At 40.0% G+C, this 18,198-nt stretch overlaps 1 protein-coding gene and 2 long non-coding RNA genes across 3 annotated transcripts; all 3 read right to left on the bottom strand.

Annotated features, from left to right (window-relative positions):
* Positions 1 to 127: 127 nt before the first annotated feature.
* On the bottom strand, positions 128 to 2,869 carry LOC117640243. The gene is made up of 10 exons (XR_004587412.1): positions 2,755 to 2,869; positions 2,199 to 2,369; positions 1,935 to 2,117; positions 1,716 to 1,859; positions 1,483 to 1,641; positions 1,222 to 1,406; positions 925 to 1,082; positions 642 to 850; positions 437 to 566; positions 128 to 335 (listed from the first exon to the last, which is right to left on the bottom strand). It is a non-coding gene; the product is annotated as an uncharacterized LOC117640243 (long non-coding RNA).
* Positions 2,870 to 3,111: 242 nt separating this feature from the next.
* LOC117640246 lies at positions 3,112 to 4,298 on the bottom strand. The gene is made up of 3 exons (XR_004587414.1): positions 4,101 to 4,298; positions 3,496 to 3,594; positions 3,112 to 3,206 (listed from the first exon to the last, which is right to left on the bottom strand). It is a non-coding gene; the product is annotated as an uncharacterized LOC117640246 (long non-coding RNA).
* A 10,019-nt stretch (positions 4,299 to 14,317) lies between these two features.
* Positions 14,318 to 16,185, bottom strand: LOC117640242. The gene is made up of 2 exons (XM_034376582.1): positions 15,752 to 16,185; positions 14,318 to 14,758 (listed from the first exon to the last, which is right to left on the bottom strand). The coding sequence occupies exons 1-2, from the start codon at positions 16,106 to 16,108 to the stop codon at positions 14,648 to 14,650; spliced, it is 468 nt and encodes a 155-aa protein (XP_034232473.1). The 5' UTR covers positions 16,109 to 16,185; the 3' UTR covers positions 14,318 to 14,647.
* Positions 16,186 to 18,198: the final 2,013 nt, after the last annotated feature.

Raw genomic sequence — 18,198 nt, 5'->3', positions numbered from 1 at the left:
AAAAAAATTTTCACAGTAAATCATTATGGTAACCTCCTTGAAAAAAAGTACCTGACAAAAACTTATTTCATTTTATTCCAGTACAATGATCAAGTGTTTGAGCACCCAAACAATTTTCATGGATCGTAATAGTTTGGAAGCTGTGGAAAATGGCAACCATCAAAAAACTGCCCAATCTCCAAATAGTACACTTGAATAGGGAAGTACTCTCAGCTCATGCATTAATAATGAAATGATCACAATGACACCAACATTCGAAAATGTGCTCTCACTTACATACAGATTACCTTTCTTGCATTAAAACATCTGAATATTGGAATACAAGTAAAAGAAACCTGCAATGAAAATACAAAATTAAGGTTACAGTTAGTTTAATGTCATATAAATCACAAAAAATAACACAAGCATACAAATGACATATGCTGAGCAGTCACACCTCCAGGACAGGCACGATGTGGTCAGGATAGCCAGTGAGCAGCCTTCTATATAGCCAATTAAAGAACTTGGTAGCCCACGCCAGCACTACCCACAGAGGAATCTCTTCTAGTGAGCAGATCACAGCAAGGCTGGTCATGAGAAAAATATGATAGGATTAGAACATGACCATAGGTATAAAAATTATATATGCCCCTTTGACTCACCTTGACGGTGGATTCATGAAAGAGCATGCAGCATACTCTTCCACCAGACATAAGGGCACTACGATAATCCACATCGAACCGTCTTGATGAAGAAAACAAATTTAATCAGGCAGCCCATTGATCAGCCTTTACTGGGTGATTGAGGCCAAGGCAATCATTGCAAGTTTAAAGGGTAAAGAAAACCATGGTGTAAGATGAATCCGCTCACACTGCAATAAGTATCAAAAGCAATTAAAAAAACACCTTGAGTTTCAAATGTTGATGTAGGTCTATGGCAACTTACGGGTGGGGTTTTCTGTTGTGAGCAAAGTTTATGAATAAAATACTAATCAAATTGAAGAGCTAATGACTTTCTGAAGATCTCTTTCTGTTCCATGGCTGAAAGTCTGATTGACGGCACAAAATAATATATTGCCCAAATTAAGGAAAAATCCCGATATCCTAGATTTAGAATAAGATGACAGTAACAAGAAAGAATGAAATCAACAACAAGGTTGGTAAATTAAATGTTTCATCACAAATTGTGATGGTAACTTGAATAATATGGATAGGTGACAACTACTCTATTTGATTCACTTACTCCATTGTGACGGTTGAGTAATTGAGCAAAAGGCAACTGTTCCTCCCTTACAGATGTGCGGGTAGATAATAATATCCTGGCTGCTGGGTTATTTGATTGATTTTCTGAAATTAAGAACTGAATTGTACCATTGAATTGTTACAAAAGATAATTTCAATGTACCAGCATTAAGACTTGTAGGTTTCCTGGTAGGAAAAAATACACATTATTAAAGGTCAGAAGACCAGGTCTACACAATGTTTCAAATGAAATTTAATTTACCAAAAAGTTGATTGAATCCCATTCATCTCTAAGTGCTGGTCATGATGCATATGCAGATGATAGAATCCCATTCATCTCAAGTGCTGGTCATGATGCATATGCAGATTTTATTACTAGAATTAAAAGTGGAGAATACTGGTAACCACAAGAAAAATAAGCCTGCAACAGAAAGGCGATTTCTAGGTCACAGTGAGTTTACTCTCAAGTCTATCACAGAAATAAAATTAGCATACCAATGACATATGCTGAGCAGTCACACCTCCAGGATAGGCACGATGTGGTCAGGCTAGCCAGTGAGCAGCCAATTAAATAACTTGGTAGCCCACACCAACACTACCCACAAAGGTATCTCTTCTAGTGAGCAGATCACTGCAAGGCTGGTGATGAGAAAAATATGATAGGACTAGAACATGGCCATAGGTATAAAGATTACAAATGCCCCTTTGACTCACCTAGACTGTGGATTCGTGAAAGAGCATGCAGAATTTTATACTCTTCCACCAGGAATAAGGGTACAAATATACTTCACATTAAAACAAAGGGGAGGAAGACAGAAAACGATACAGCTAATTGAAACGTGTGAACTGATGTCACAATATACTTTTGACTGCCAGTATGGTTGTATAAGAAGCACACTGAAAAAAACAACAAAAAAGAATGCAAGTAAGAAAAGAAACAGTCTCAAAAATGTTTCTCAAGGAATTTTGAAAGCTTACCTTGCAAGGACTCTTTCATTGAAACACAGTATTCAAGCATGAGAAAGGGCGCCCTTTCTCATGATTCAAGCATCTTGAAGGAAATTTTTTTATCAAGCAGCCAACTGATCCGCATTACAATAATTACTCGTAGAGTAAAGAAAACCTTGAGGAAAAATGAAACCATTCACACTGTAACAAGAAAGAAAGCAATGAACAACAAAACTTGAGTTTGAAATGAATCAGTTTAAGGTAACTACATACTATAACTGTACTGTAACTATATACTGTATTCAATTATTTCATTGCACCATCACACTTCATCAGCCATCCATCCACACAGCCTTGGCTCAGAGCAGCAACTATTCAGTATGTACTCCAGCCAAAAGCCCATATCCTTAAAGGAAGCGAAATGAAGATGATCAGCAGAGGGACAACTATTACTTGATTTTAAACAAGGTACCGCTCTTTGGGCATAAGCAAAGCGAGAAAGAACTTGTAATATCCGTGGTGCATTGAAATAAACTTGAAAACAAAAGGGTTCTTGCCACGAACTTCCATGCTACACAAATCATACCTGCTCCATTAGAACACTTTTTTAAAGCTTAATTCTTGATAAAAACCAATTGGCCTGACTCCATCCCAATGATGAGGCCTTGGGATAATGAAGGTACTAAGGTACTCACATAAACCTAAAATCACACACAAAAAAATAAATTAGCACAATGGGTGACACAAATCCAAATGCAACAGCCTAGACTTCAACATACACAGACGAAGGCCAGAGAAAGTGATACAGTGGTATTACCAGCACCACTGCCATGATTGTATCCAATCTCTCATACTGTTTCATCACCCACTATAAGCAAAGCATTTTTTTTTTGATGAGGCAAATTCAATACTTACATGAATCAAATACAGAAAAAGTAATGTAGGAAAATACTCCAATATAGTTGCTGCAGCACCGATGACACTGTCCGGTCATTGTGTCCACATTTACGCTGGGATGATATCTTGTGTGACCTTCAACTAAAGAAACTCACACCACCCACAACAGCCAATAATTAATAAGTTTTTAAAATGTCATGCTTATGGCACCTGAATCACAGAGACAAAACACAATTAGTCTCATTCTAAACCATTGAATAAAAACCTAATCACTATTAATTGACTTTCTGTTGCTATTTTGTGATGACTTTGAATAATACATGATGTAACAAACAATGGCAAAAGAATCACGAATTGAAACAATAAACGGTATCAAAATTCAAATATGCTTAAGTTCAAAGCTTCAGACAATGGTTTTGATTATACTCACTTCAGTCCAAATTAGTACATCAATGTTAGTCCAGTTCAGCTAGGGCTGGCAGTCTCTCCACTCGGCACTGCGCCAGTTTGTCTGCATAGCACCTGTCCCCTGCAACATAAGGACAAAAAATTTAAACAAAGCTGAAACAAAGATTTGGAAAACTAAGCTTAATAGTACAATAAAGCCAGCCCATATATCTTAGCGTTAACTTTGCATCAAATAAGAGAATGTCAAATGTAAGACCGCCTTGGAAATAAAGAAAAGTAACCATATGGAAAACGGTTTAAAAGAAACAGTCATGTATAAGTAGGACATTGTGTGAAATAAGTCCTGGAGTACTGAATCAATTATAAAGCTGACTTGGTCCCAGTCTTTGTTTGAAAAGTAAACAGTTAACAGCTTCCTGCATTTTTCTTCAAAATGGCATCTGGCAAGACCTATGACTAAAAGTTGCCCTGTGGTGGACATTGTCTGGACAATCACTGCAAAAGCTAGAAGTTCATTTGACATTTGAAATGTGATTACGAGTTGACTTGACATTCATTAGGTGATTACATATAAATAAAACTTCTTGCAAATTATATCTGACTTCGCGGAATCCTGTATGTACTCACATGATTACGCCTACAGCAAATCAATAGGCTCATCCTGCAATGGTCGGATGATTCAAGTAGTTTTGAGTAGACAGTGTTCCATGGGTTCCTCTCATTTCATGCACCTGAAACAAAAAAGGAAGATTTTAATTGTAAGGCATAGGTTAGGTTATGATTGAAGCATTATGCTGTTGCACGTAGAAGACAAGACAAAGTTTTGAGACATGCAAGTCAGTGCCTAGTTATGCTTGTGGTAACAATTTAACACATCAGTTAAAAAGCAAAACAATGCATTACGGAGCATTAGAGAAAAACAAAGCAGAATGAATCGAATAAAGTGATCGGTAACATTGCCGAGCATGAACTTCGGAAAAACATATTTGACGGCAAAATCGAACTTGGATAAAAGACAACGGGTGAAAAGACTAGGTGGGGAGCATAAAGCAAGTACTATTGCGTTCACCGAAAATGCAGAAAAATCATACAAAATTGTAGCGGAAACTAGCGCCTAATTCCCATAGAAAACGCCACCAGCCAAGATTTGTTTACAAAACAACAAGTTGCCTGATGGTTCATCTCATCGGTTCGCTCGGGTGGATTCGGCTGCTCGGATCGTCTGATTCGGGTCGCCTCCGGCCTTCATGTTTCTTACAATTTTTTTGTGATTACGTCCGAGTTTGAGCAGGAAAGAGAGGTTAGAGTTTTGAAAATTTGCAACTTAACCATTTGCAACAATCACTTACTTTACAGATCTACGCTCTTGTTGTTATATTAAAAGTAAAGAACTTGTTTTCGTTAAGGCCGAAGCCGCCGATGAGCCTGCATGAGGCCGTTTAAAAGGCAGTGAGAATGAAAAATTACTTAACCAAACTCTAGCAGTAGATAGCGGTGGGCACACCCCCGACGAGAAATTAAAGTACGCAAAAGATACAAAAGAAGCAAGTAAAATCATAAAAATGAGATCTTTACAAGTTTTCTCACCGAATCGTACGGAGTGCCTTCTCCTTTGGCCAGATGGAGACGACGCCCTCCGTTCGTAGTGCTCTCGACTTTCTCATAGCGCGAATCCCAAACAAAACAAGGAGGACGTTGTTGTCGTCTGCAGAGCGCAGTCACTTCAAAACGATGTCTTTGGTTTGGTGGTACGTTGCACTGCACGCTTTATTTACGTTTCAAACTCCCTCCATCTTTGTTGATCGGAAAACGAAAGTTTAATCGACAAGTATTTCATTGTACGATTTTGTTCATCCCATCGCGCAGCTTCGCCTATCGTGATAGGTGCTCACGGAGGATGCCAGAGGAGGTTATCATTACGGTAACTCATTTTGTCCGGACTGGATCAACAAGCTGAGGTGATAAATGTAATGACACAGCTATGCACAGAATTTGATCCAGTATATAATCAATATGCCAGGCTTCTAATGCTTCATGCTGCTGCAAATGGTGTTTGGCAGATAAGTGATATGTTAGCAACGGACTGAACAATGAAACTTCATTTGCATTTGTCGACTGGCTCCTTTGCAAGAGCTATGCAAGACAAAAATTTTGTCCCTTTATTCTCGTTTTTCCTCAAGAGTTTTTCATATAAGCCAGTTAAATTTGTAATCCACTACGGGATCAGGTACGTATTTTCTGTACACAGAAATTTTCTGTGTACGGTGAGTCTGTAAAATTGAAACTACGGAACATCTCTGTTACGGACTGACATTGAGGATTCCGTGCACTGAATATGTCTGTTACAGGAGTGCTCTGTAGTGTGTCTGTATCTATCCTGTTCTGTGGAAAGTCTGTAGGTGAACTACAGAAATTAGAAGTGCCCTTTTAAACTATGGCTAGTAACACTTTTTCTCCCTTTTCCACAACACAAAATTATCATACAAAACATAATTTAGTCACTGTTTACTGTTCAAAAGAAAATAAGTTACAGGCCTTTGCTCTGAGACAACAAATCTAAACAGTATGGCACTGATGTACAGCATTAAGGAGGCAAAGGTCCTCAGTATAAACTTTATGCAACACCAAAATACCAAAGTCGTCATTAAGTTAGTGAAGATTTCGAGATGAACCACATCACCACATTTCTGTGTTGAGCACAATACTCGTTCTCTTTAGGTGATGTTTTTATTTTTGGTTTTTGTAAAGAACGAGTAAAAAATCAGGAGAATGTTACCACACATGAAAAGAAGCTGCTTATTTCTGATTTTGCGTTGCATTTGTAAAAGATAAGTTTATATTTCAAAAAGCAGCAAGCCATGACACTTTTCTAACACCCTTCTTTCTTAACATAGTGCAGCAAAGATCCAACTAAACAACAGTTGCTGAGACCCCATTATTGCCAGCAAACAGCACTTAGTTTTTGAAAATGCTGATGCAGACCCTAAATCTACATGGGTACAGAATCCCCAAATATAAGATTAAGATGGTGATTCAAACTACTTAGGAAAATGACACTTACTTAAGAGAAGTTCAACTAACTTCTGTTTGTACACAATGTTCACGTGAAGTTAGTAGGTACTTCAAATGGAAAGTTGACATTGAACCCGGTAATGAAACATTCTGATGTGAAAAGAAGATTAAGTCATTTCAAACGTATGAGAATGAATAGACATGTCAGCCAGGACTTTCGTTTTAACACGGGAACATTAGGAGACAGTTGGTACAGCAAAACTATTGCATCCCAATGTGGTTAGATAAAACCCGGACTTTAAAGTAACATCAAAACAGAGAGAGATGTCTGTACAGGGCTTGCCCTCACACCTGTATATTATTATTAAATAAATAAAAATAAATTAGGTTTGGTTTAGCTTCGGTCACAACAAATCTGCCCTCTGTGGACAGTACCTCGCAGAATTCTCCCAACTTACAGCTGTACATCGAAAGGCAGCATAACCTCATGTCTATCAACATTTTAGGAAACGTAACCTTATCTCGAACTGCGAAAGAAAACCTAATAGAGAGAACAGAAACAAATAAGGCAAATGCTACGTGCTGCACGATCATGTCCTGGAATGTTACCGCACTACCGTTTATTATAGCACGTTTAGCTAAAGCAAGCCCCGTGGACCGTGGAGTTGTTTCTCATACTACGAATCGGCTGCTAGCCTCTCAGCCAGTCCGCCGCCAGCACCTCAACCCGGGCATATCGGGAACTTCTTTGGGGGCCGGCGGGACGGCGTTTTAGCGCGTAAATGTACCTTGGGACAGATTTTTATTTCCTTGGTGAAAAAAAATAAAATCAGCAATCATCCTGCATATTTAGTATTCTCACGCTCCTTTATTCACTTGCTGCGACAAATAAAAGAAACCATTTTAAAAAATTGTGCTACATTTTACAATATTATAGAACGTAACACCCGATGCCGATCGTTCGTCGCAATTTTATTCGTCCGATTAAAAATATTTAAAAATATATTAGACGAAGAAAATTCGGACGAACAATCGTGGCGCTCCCTACTATATCAATGCGGACAACATGTAAAAGCTTGTAGATCGGTATGGGCCTGTCTGGTGTACAAAATCCAAAACTATGCATGTTAATTTACACTAATGGTGATTGAACACCTATTTGCTTCACATTGCCCAATACAATGAATTCTGGTGAAAAAATTAATGACAGTTTTTGACAATGCGGGTTTTAAGCACAATGTATGGAAGAGAATGCTACACACGCTAACCAGTACTGAAACCATTTGTAGAAACAAAACGATTGATTTCATAAGAAATATGAGTATTTGACAAAAAAAAAATTTCTAAAACTGTAAATTTGTCATTGACAGTACGCTTTCGAAGGGATGATATTGACTGTGGAGTCACAGTCACAGTCGCCTGGATCGCAAATGATACATGTAAACCGTAAGTAGACTAATTGGAAAATTTTGAGCTGATAATTAGAAAAATGAAAGCCAATCATGCAACGATCTCCGGAGACGCAAAACCAGCAAGGTTAACTAAGTGAACGAAATTTCTTAGTGCAATTATTCAGTATTCCAATCTGTTGTTGGGTTTATGGAAAAAGATTAAAGAAATTTTAGTGATAAAATTGACTATTGACCTCGTGTCACGCCGTAACGCAGCAAGACCACCCACTGCTTCGCGAAAGTTTAGTATTTGCTATCTAAAATTGAATTGATTTCGGAATTGTACTGCAATGTTGCAAAACATCGAAAGGGGAGAAAAAATTTAGAACTGTGCTGAAGGCACGAGAAAATTTTTTTTTCTCCAATGTGGATTAGCAGCTTTAGCAATTTCTCTGTACCAACTCGATACACAATGCATTCAGAAACAGATGATTTATTTTACGAAAAGAAATCTATCTTGAAATTAGCACCATTTTCCTCTGGGTTTTGGTAAGTGTTTGAGCATTTATACTTTACTTCCTCAAAGCGTCGATTTTTCAACGCCCACGTTGACCAAAGGAGAGCTAAAGTTTTTTTTTCGAAAGTGGTATAGCTATTTCTTGCGAAAATGACGAAACATTTTGAATGTTGCGCGCTTTGGATTTTGTGTGCGGCCGTAGGCTTCCTCGTCGCGAGGTTAGCAAAACGGAACACTCGGTACCAATTGTGGCACGAAACTCGGTTTGTTTTTACACTTAATGACTCAATGGGTAGTTCATGGATGCACAAACGGTAATTTCAACGATATTTGCATGCGACAGTTTAATTTTGTTAGGTACTATCTTAATGAATTGTAAATATAATTTGAGTGGTTAGAAAAATTATGTTGGTAGCGAAATGTAACCCGTGTTGATGCCTGATTTCAAAAGTGCCGACGTTGTGCATTCCGTTTGTCCAGTTAAGATAAATCTCGCCCTTCCGGCGTCAGTCTTGTATTCTGTACTGCCTAGTATGTGTTTGAGGTACCGTTCTGTCGTGAGCAGTAAATTTTGTATTGAAGTGTAGTGTTGATTGGGAATTCCGTCGTGTCCTCCGGTTTGTTCAAAGCATCAAATTAGAATGGAGTCAAAATTTGAGGATCGGGTGGACCGCTTTCTGAAACAGATGCGTTGTGAATCTGATGACAGGGTAAGGCACAGTACAGCTATTCCCCTGTTTTAAAATTTTCATGTTTGTAGCAATAGGTCGCTCACACTGCTGTGTGTACATTCGTTTCTATTGGTTTTATTGTAGCAACCATTAAGAGAAGGAGGGCTCTGTTGCCCACTTCCAACAGTCGAGAACTGAAGGGTGCTAAAAAGACCTTGCTGCCCATTCCGCACGTAAGCACTATTTTGTCTAATCCGTAAATCGTTGTCTGTCTTCTTTTATTTTTAAAGATAGGGTTTTTTTGTTAAAATATGAATTGTAGATGCCAACCAACGGCACTCAGAGGCCGGCGCTGTTGGAGACTCCAAGTCGAGCTGTGCACACGTAAGTGCGAATCAAGAATGTTTGGACTCTTTTTACTGGCAATGATTAATGTAATTTGAAGTCACTTTTTTTTTAATTTGTTGCAGAGTTGACAATATGATAAACATAACATTTAAATCTCGCAAATGATAGCATTTCACTAATAATCGTAATTATTATTATCGCTATCATTTTGATTCCACATTTAAGGCCAGGGACAGGTGAAAAAATGATCTCAGAAACTGCTGGTCCAAAACTTCTTATTTTCTGTCAAAATCTTACTCTTGATGATAAACTATTTCACCCAAAATCCCATCCCATAATATCAAGCGGTTCCTGAGATACAGGCTTTTTATAATTTTTTAAGTGTTTGTTAAAAAATTCCTGTGCGTTTCCCATTTTGGGTTATTGACCTGACCGACATATTTTTTTGTTCGTCTAAGTCCAAAGAACAAACGCAAGTGACAGATTTTAGTTTCCGGCACTGATAGCAAAATACCAACTTTTCAATTTTGATATTTTTCAAAAACCAAAGATTTTCCCTTTTTTTGTAAAAACCGATATCCAAAACCATACTTCTGGGTGGAATATACAAAAACTGTCACTTGCGTTTCCTCGCAATAACCTACTGAGTCAGTGGAAAAAATATCATTGACGATACTTCAAACTGTATGCGCACAGGACCATTCAAATTTTAAAAAAAATGTCTTCGGAGAAAGGGCGTTTAAAGTTTGGTGACAGATTTTAATGGATTTTCAGCCAAAAAAATCTCCTTGCGCATACTATTTTTTCGTAAAAGGTTGACCTGGATATTTTTCACTTCTTCGATTCATTTTTAAAAAATCCCAGCATGCACAACTGAAAATGTCCATTACATTATCATTGGCAAGCTTCTAAAGCATGCATTTCACTTAAATTGATCAACAATGTACAAAAAAGACAAGTTTTAGTGACTTCTTAGATGAAAAAAGCATGTGATTACTAATATAATGGAAATTTTGAACTAGGCATGCTGGAATCTTTTTAAATGAATCGAAGAAGTGCAAAATGTGAAGATAAGCCTTTTACGTCAAAATAGTATGCGCAAGAGGATTGTTCAAGATACGGCTAAATAAAGCCAAAACAGTCCAAAAAAGACAATTCGACTGGGTTCAAGACCTAGCATATGCCTTCAAAAATCAAATCTTAGTCTCTTTGAAGTATGATTTCATATTCCCAACAAATTATGACAGTGGGGTTCATTTTGAAAATGGCAAGATTTTCGCTAGACCCCCCCCCCCCCCCCCCTTGATGGCAAAACGGACAATTTTACTAAAGGGTCGTAAATGCAGGAGTGTGCGAAAAGATGTATTTTAAGCACTTCCAGGTCCCGGATAGTCGAAGTCCCGACAGATCCTGAAAGAGGAAGGTCCAAAGGACCATTTTCCACCCAGAACTCATTTCATTCAATTTCACCAAACTTCTTCATTTTTTCACCTGTCCCTGGCCTTAATTATTAGTGCTCAATCTTGTTTTTCACTTAAACAAATTCTTGACCACAGCAACCCTCAAATACAATAATTTTGAGCTTTGAATCATTTTTTTGTCATATTTGAATGAGAATCAGATCTGGCATTAAAATTTTCTTTTTATCAATACTCATATATTTCTAACAGTGTCGATTCTATTTAATTCTTTCTTTTCTCATATACCTTTTCATTTATATCAATTATATTTCCTTTAAATTCTTTAAGTTTGTCCTTTGCTATTGTTCACCATTTATTTCACTATATCATCCATTTCACATTTCACTCTATATTTATCATCTCATTTATATTATCCATTTCATATTTCACTCTGTATTTATCATTTCATTTATATAGCGCTTATTCATTATTCATATTTCTCAGAACTCAGTACTGAGCACTCCGGAGTTTACATATCTCACAAGATTCTAAACACTTGTTGTTCCCTAAAAAAAATTTTATACAACCATGTATTTAGAACCACTGGGCATGACCCATGAGCATTTTCTTAATTAGGCTCGCTGGCCACTTAACTAAAAATAAATAGAGAAAAGATAAAGAAATAGATACACAGAGAAAACTGGACACATAATCGCAAGTTGTGGACATAAAGTGTATACACTTGTTAAAAGCTGTAATCGCATAGAAGTTTTTTTTTTGTCTAATAGAAAATTTTTTTGCTAAGTCGCATAGGCCCATGCAATAGTTAAAGTACCATAGAAATTCTAGATTGGACATCAAAACTCCCCAAAACTCTTACGCTAAACTTGTAAAACTAGAGGCCTGCAGTCTTGATTCTCAACATTAAAATTACAGTAAGGAAGTCCAATCTAGGTCTAATAGTATTTTGATTTGTCGAAATGAAAATTTCTACGTTCTAATTTCTTAAGATTGGTCCACTTTCCTTCGTACTAAGAAGCTATACAAAGGTTTTGCGATTGCAAAGTATACGACAGAGAAAGAGTACGATAGAATTGGAAACGACACTTTTGTGTACGTTTTGCAACTCGATCGACAGGTGCAGAGACACCTGAAGAAACTTTAGAGAAGAAGGAGAAGAAGAATATGAAGAAAAATTGGCTTTGTCTCGAATACTCTGAATAGACTGACAAAGCAAAGAGTCATACGGTGACCTCAAACTAAACTACAAAATACCACCATTTCCAAGACCCAAATTCCATCACTGGGCTCTGTAAACTCAATGGCGCAAATCAAACTGGAAGTACTATTCACAATTCCCAATTCGAATTCAAGGAAAAAACTTAAAGGATTTCATTGTGCCGCAATTCCACTTCCTGCATTTTTTTTTTTAACTATATTTGCCGCGTTTGTTGACACATTTATTGAGAAGTATTTTTTTTCGTTATAGCAATCATGCAAAAACTGCTATAAAACTCCGCTGGCTCGTCAAGTATCGTAGCAAAACGTATGTTGTTTACTTAACGTTAGCAACAAATTTCAATTTCAATTGCCAACACTAAACTGTATTGGTGGTAAGTAAAGTCCCAATCCTAAATCTAACGCTATAATTGCTATCAAAAACCCTTGGTGAATACAAAGCCTGTTCATCCCGCTATTCGAAACTTTCACTCGAAAAAGGAATGAGCATTCTACAGGCTCACCAAAAAATTGAACCGCTAACAAACCGCAAAACAAAAAACTATTTTTTTTTCCACTGCATCAAAATGAGTGTTTTGCAAAGCTCATATTCACCAATCATACAATCAATAACAAATCCTAAGACATCCCTTTAAAATAACTGTACTAACATTTTCTATTGGTTATTCTTATTAGGGGAAAAACTTTTTAAAGGGGCTTGCACTGTGAACATCGGTGAGGTAAGCATTCAGTAATCTGTCGAAAACCTTCACTCTCTCCCTCTCTCTCTCTCTTACTCTCTCTCTCTCTCTCTCTCATTCTCTCTCTCTTTCTCTCTTACTCTCTCTCTCTCTCATTCTCTCTCTCTTTCTCTCTCTCTCTCTCTTTTTTGGAAAGGGGGGGGGGGGTTCTTTTAGTAAGGTTGCCACCAGATTTTTTTTAAAATTAATTGTAACTTTTTATACGAGCACATTTTTTGGACAAAAGAAGATAAAAATAAGTTACGAACACACAAAAAGGTCGAGGCCGAAACTAACACTGCTTGCCGTTACAAAAGTTTTGGCTTCAAAAATAAATTTTGTTCTAAATCACATTCACTTCTTTACCATTGAAAGGGTTGTACCGAAACGTAATTTTAAAAATTGACTAAATTTTAAATATTGACTAAATGGAAATTTGAAAGAAAACAATAGCTGTCAGGAAATATGAATGATTTTGATTTAATTTAACATTTGAAAATACGCTGAGACACCGCCTAACACAAGCCACTGTCGTGACGTCGTCGCGGCTCGTTCTCCGCCCGACGCTCCCCGCGCTCCGACTGCCACTCGGAGGAGGGAAGACACCGTTTGGACCCGAGCGTGACGTCACCACACCTCAACCGCGCTCTTCGCCGGACTTGCCGCGCCTCGCCGCGCCTTGCCGCGCCTCGCCTTGCCGCGCCTTGCCGCGCCTCGCCGCGCCTTGCCGCGCCTTGCCTTGCCTCGCCGCGCCTTGCCTTGCCTCGCCGCCCCTTGCCTTGCCTCGCCGCGCCTTGCCGCGCCTCGCCGCGCCTTGCCGCGCCTCGCCGCGCCTCGCCGCGCCTTGCCGCCCTCGCCGCGCCTTGCCGCGCCTTGCCGCGCCTTGTCGCGCCTCGCCGCGCCTCTCCGCACAAGTCTCTGCGTTTGATTTACTAATTTTATGAATCGCTTACAAGTTTTGGCAAAAGTCTGAGAAAAGGGAAAAAATGCCGTTTTAATGCCAAAAACTAAAATGTAATAGTCTTCACTAAAATTATATTCAAAAGAAGAAAGTCGATGATCTGTGCTAAAATCACCTAAATTTAAGTTTTAATCTGAAAATTCTTATTAACATGCGAAAATACTACTGGCTTTCCCTCTGTGACAAGTGTCGCAAAAAAATTCAAAGAAAAAGTTGATTTGCCAATGCTCGTAATTACATGAACAGATATGATCGGATCGGTTTTCAAATCGACGGGCGCATCACGCGTTCCCACACTCCGCGTCGTCTCGGTTGCCGCGTCGCCCCGCGAGAATCGTTCTGAGGTGTCATATTAGTTCCGCAGTTCCCACTCGGCTGGGCGGTCCGACGCGCATTCTTCCTCAGAACCTTCTGCCAACCGTCGCGAACCTGACCCCGGAAAACTACTGACTGCGATGGAACGCCTGGCGGCCCTTCCCGTGGGACCGCTCGCTGAAACTGGACCCGACTGGCCGGACGCCACTGCACCGGTAGAGCCACTGCCCTGAACCGACGCCAAGTCCGCGACACGTGGCCGCGTGGCCGCTGCCTGCACCACGTGGAGGTGCACCAGTACGCGTAATGACTCCCAATCAAGAAAAAGAGAAAGAACTCACGCCCACTGTACGTACCAAATTTGTTGAGTACTCCGAAAATTTTATCTCACCTTGTAGTTGCACTTCAATTCAAGCTCTAGCGCCTCTGCCGCTGCTCTCAAATTACTCCCACTTATCCCAGACTTACATAATAATAGCTTAAATTTACAATTTTCCTTAAAATTACCTTAAAAACAAGACACAAAAACGACGTTTGCCTGTGTACCAAACAAAGCCAATTCACTCCAACTTGAATTACTGAAACTTATGCTATTTATATTTTACTCGTTTTGGAAATTTTGCATAATTGGGCATTGAGCTATTTTATGGTCGAGGCTGTAGCACGCAAAACAAGCGCCCCGATAGGCCCTCGTTCCCCAGGACCCTTGGCCCTGGGGGAGTTCTTCACTAACCCGAATTATCACTTGCCCGAATTGTCACTAACCCGAATCTTCACTAGCCCGAATTATCACTAACCCGAACATCCCACAAGGCAGTTTCACTAACCCGAATTGTCACTAACCCGAATTATCACTAGCCCGAATTTCCTGAAGTAGTTCCGTCCTTTTGCCATATTCTGGTTGTGTCTCACTAGCCCGAATTATCACTAGGCCGAATTGTCACTAACCCGAAGGCCACGTCTGTGGAATAAGTGTTTCACTAACCCGAATTGTCACTAGCCCGAAACTCGGCACCGGGGTGCGGGGGACGAATCCACTTTTGCTGGGTTAGATCTGCCGCGAATAGGGCTGGTCTGTCGCGGTTGGAGTAAGAACTGTCGCGGTTAGAGCAAGATCTGCCCTAGTGGAGTAAGATCTGTCTTAGTTAGAGTAAGATCTGTCTTAGTTAGAGTAAGATCTGTCTTAGTTAGAGTAAGATCTGTCGCGGTTAGAGTAAGATCTGTCGCGGTTAGAGTAAGATCTGTCGCGGTTAGAGTAAGATCTGTCAGGGTTAGAGAAAGATCTGTCTTAGTTAGAGTAAGATCTGTCGCGGTTAGAGTAAGATCTGTCGCGGGCCCGTTAGGTTAGGTTAGGTTGGACAATTTAGTTTCAGACACTCTTGAAGACACTAGCTGCGGCCACCCCCTCCACCACATTTCGGGTTAGTGACAATTCGGGTTAGTGAGACAGGTAATGGAAAAGCTCCGCTTTCGGGCTAGTGACAATTCGGGTTAGTGAAAATTCGGGCCAGTGAAACAACGCTCCTGCACGCATGTTTTCGGGCTAGTGATAATTCGGGCTAGTGACAATTCGGGTCAGTGAAACAAATTTCGTTTTTGACCAAATGGTCGTGTTTTCGGGTTAGTGATAATTCGGCCTAGTGAAGATTCGGGTTAGTGACAATTCGGGCAAGTGATAATTCGGGTTAGTGAAATAGACTCGGCCCTGGCCGCCCCAAGCGCCCTGACACGGGTCGCCCCAGTCATCCTGGTCCTCACCGTCCCAGTCACACTCGTCCTGGCCGTCCCAGTCACACTCGTCCTGGCCGTCCCAGTCACACTCGTCCTGGCCGTCCCAGTCCTCCTGAACTCCGCAAATATTTTCAGATTGCCCCGGCTTTCCCGCTGCTACTGAAAGAGATTCCAATTTTTCAAGAATTTTATCTTCCAGAGATTTTTCTTTAGGTTCGTCCAAATTTTCTAACAGTGCCAAGATTTTATGTTCCTTGTCTTGTGTTTCTAGTTTCTGGTTGGACACTTTATCCAATATTGCCTCAAATTTCTTTGTGAGCCTCGCCTCCATTTCCAAATTGGGCGCACCATGTCCTTTTCTCACAATCGACCTATTTTCTAACGCATCTCTTAATCTAGTGATCAGTTCTGCTATTGTTTTACATCCGGCGCTTATGATTAATTCCGAGTCTTCAATTGGCAAAATTTCTAACATAAGTTTCACTTTTTCCTCTTCTGTGATTGTGGCTACCTTTGCAGCTAGTGATTGTGCTCGAAGCACAAAATCTATTGTTGTCTCTGTAGGTGTTTTTCTAAGACTGAGAATTCTGGTTCTGATTGATGAGGCTGTGTTTTTGACTGGTAAGTACTTTTGTATATTCTTTTTGTATTCATCCCATGTACTGTTTTTAAGTGATTCATGTGTTGTCTGCAGGTATTCTGGGAGAAACTGACCAATATAATCAAGAACGTCTTTGCCTGCTACACCATATTTATTGTAAACTGCGGCCGCATGGTCAAGCCAATGGGGTACGTTGTCGACATCAAACGGCCTGATTGTTGGTTGCAACGAAAGTGGTAAATTTTTAGCTGTCATGTTTTCTGTGTTTGCTAAGTGATCCAAATATTTGTTGATTCCCGCAATAAAGTTTTGCAAAATTTGAACCAGATGTTGCTTTGTTTCTGCTGCTGAATACCCTTGTTTTCTGAATTTGTTGAGCGCAAATTTTAATTTACTGACTGAAAGTGTACCCTCTTTAAATTTATGCTGATTGAATTCTTCCTCTGTAGTTAGAACTTTAATGCTTGGCGGGGCGTCCGCTCTGACTTCCTGTGTGACAATATTATCCGGAAATTTAGAATTGTGGGGTTTTTGAACTTCGGGCAAAAATTTAATGGGAAATTCGTCAATGTGTTTTAAAACTATGTCTGCGATTGATTGATAGTCTGCAGGAGTCCACAGTAGGGTGTTCTCAATGACAAAAACTGGCTCTAAACTTTCCAAACCCAGAAGATGGTTTACTTTTTGAAAAAATTCGTTGTTCATTGCATTGCGTTCAAAGTCAGTGCACTAACCTGGTATCCCGTTGTGAATGTTGAATGCACGCTGCTGAGCCACACCAAAGCTCCGGCTCCACGTGGCTGCACGTGGCGAAGTTTGAAGCAAGAGTATCCAAAACCACAAAAATCACAAGTTCACCGCTCACTGGACCACACCAGAATCACTGAGCTTTTCACTGCACTTGAAATTTCCTCCACTTCACCGTTCCCGAAACCGCGCAGCCCGAGTCGTCACAAGGCTGGCTTCCACGTAGTCCCGACCGCGTTCCAAAATTTAGAAAAAAAAATTTAGCTATCACGAGAAAAAAAAACTGACTCGATTCCCGGCGATGCACCAATGTTTCGGTGGTGTGTTTCTCCCGGGTTCAAGGAATCGAGTGAGTTTGTAAATGAGATTAGTCCGAACTGGTTGTATTACGATAATCAAACGGTGGATACAAGGTTTGGGGCTCCACACACCCTCGCTACTACCGAGTATCCAGACGACTGCCTCGAGTCAGTCGTCTGTGTCCGGCTGGAGGGCTCCCGCGGGTCGCCAAGGGCCCGGCGGGGCGCCGCTCCGCTATTGCTACTACCTCATCACTCATCATCGCGCCGCGGGCCTCGCGCTCCAGATAGCCGTGAGCGGGCTGGATGACAGAAGCGGCGCGAGATTCAAATTGCCCCCCGCAACAGGGCCCGGTCTGTTCGACGAGTCAACGAATGTGACAAGATTATCGAACGAATGCGATACGATTCACGTTATATCGCACGTGATGTCACATTCCTGGGTTTATAATTATTCAGCTCCAACTTAGAAACTTGGTTGGCATTAATGTCCTTAGTTGAAATGTTCCTGGAAAATCTCAAATAACTTCAGAAGGATTCCAATTAAAAGGTTAAATGCCAAAATGGTGGTCAACGAGCATGCAAGTTGATTCTCCAGACGATGGATCTACTTTCCTCTCTAACAGGAGACTCAAAATGGTGAATTTTGATTAAGGAAATATTTTATACATGTACAAATTACGATTGATCCAGGAAGCGGAAGAAGGGAATAATTCGACTTATCTCCAAATTGAGTTTTTGTAATAAAATTGTGCTTCAGAATGGTTTGCATCA

The sequence above is a fragment of the Thrips palmi genome, unplaced genomic scaffold, assembly GCF_012932325.1.
Source record: "Thrips palmi isolate BJ-2018 unplaced genomic scaffold, TpBJ-2018v1 HiC_scaffold_12, whole genome shotgun sequence".
Classification (NCBI taxonomy): domain Eukaryota; kingdom Metazoa; phylum Arthropoda; class Insecta; order Thysanoptera; family Thripidae; genus Thrips; species Thrips palmi.
The sequence above is the reverse complement of the archived record's forward strand: the minus strand, read 5'-3'. Positions and strand labels throughout refer to the sequence as shown.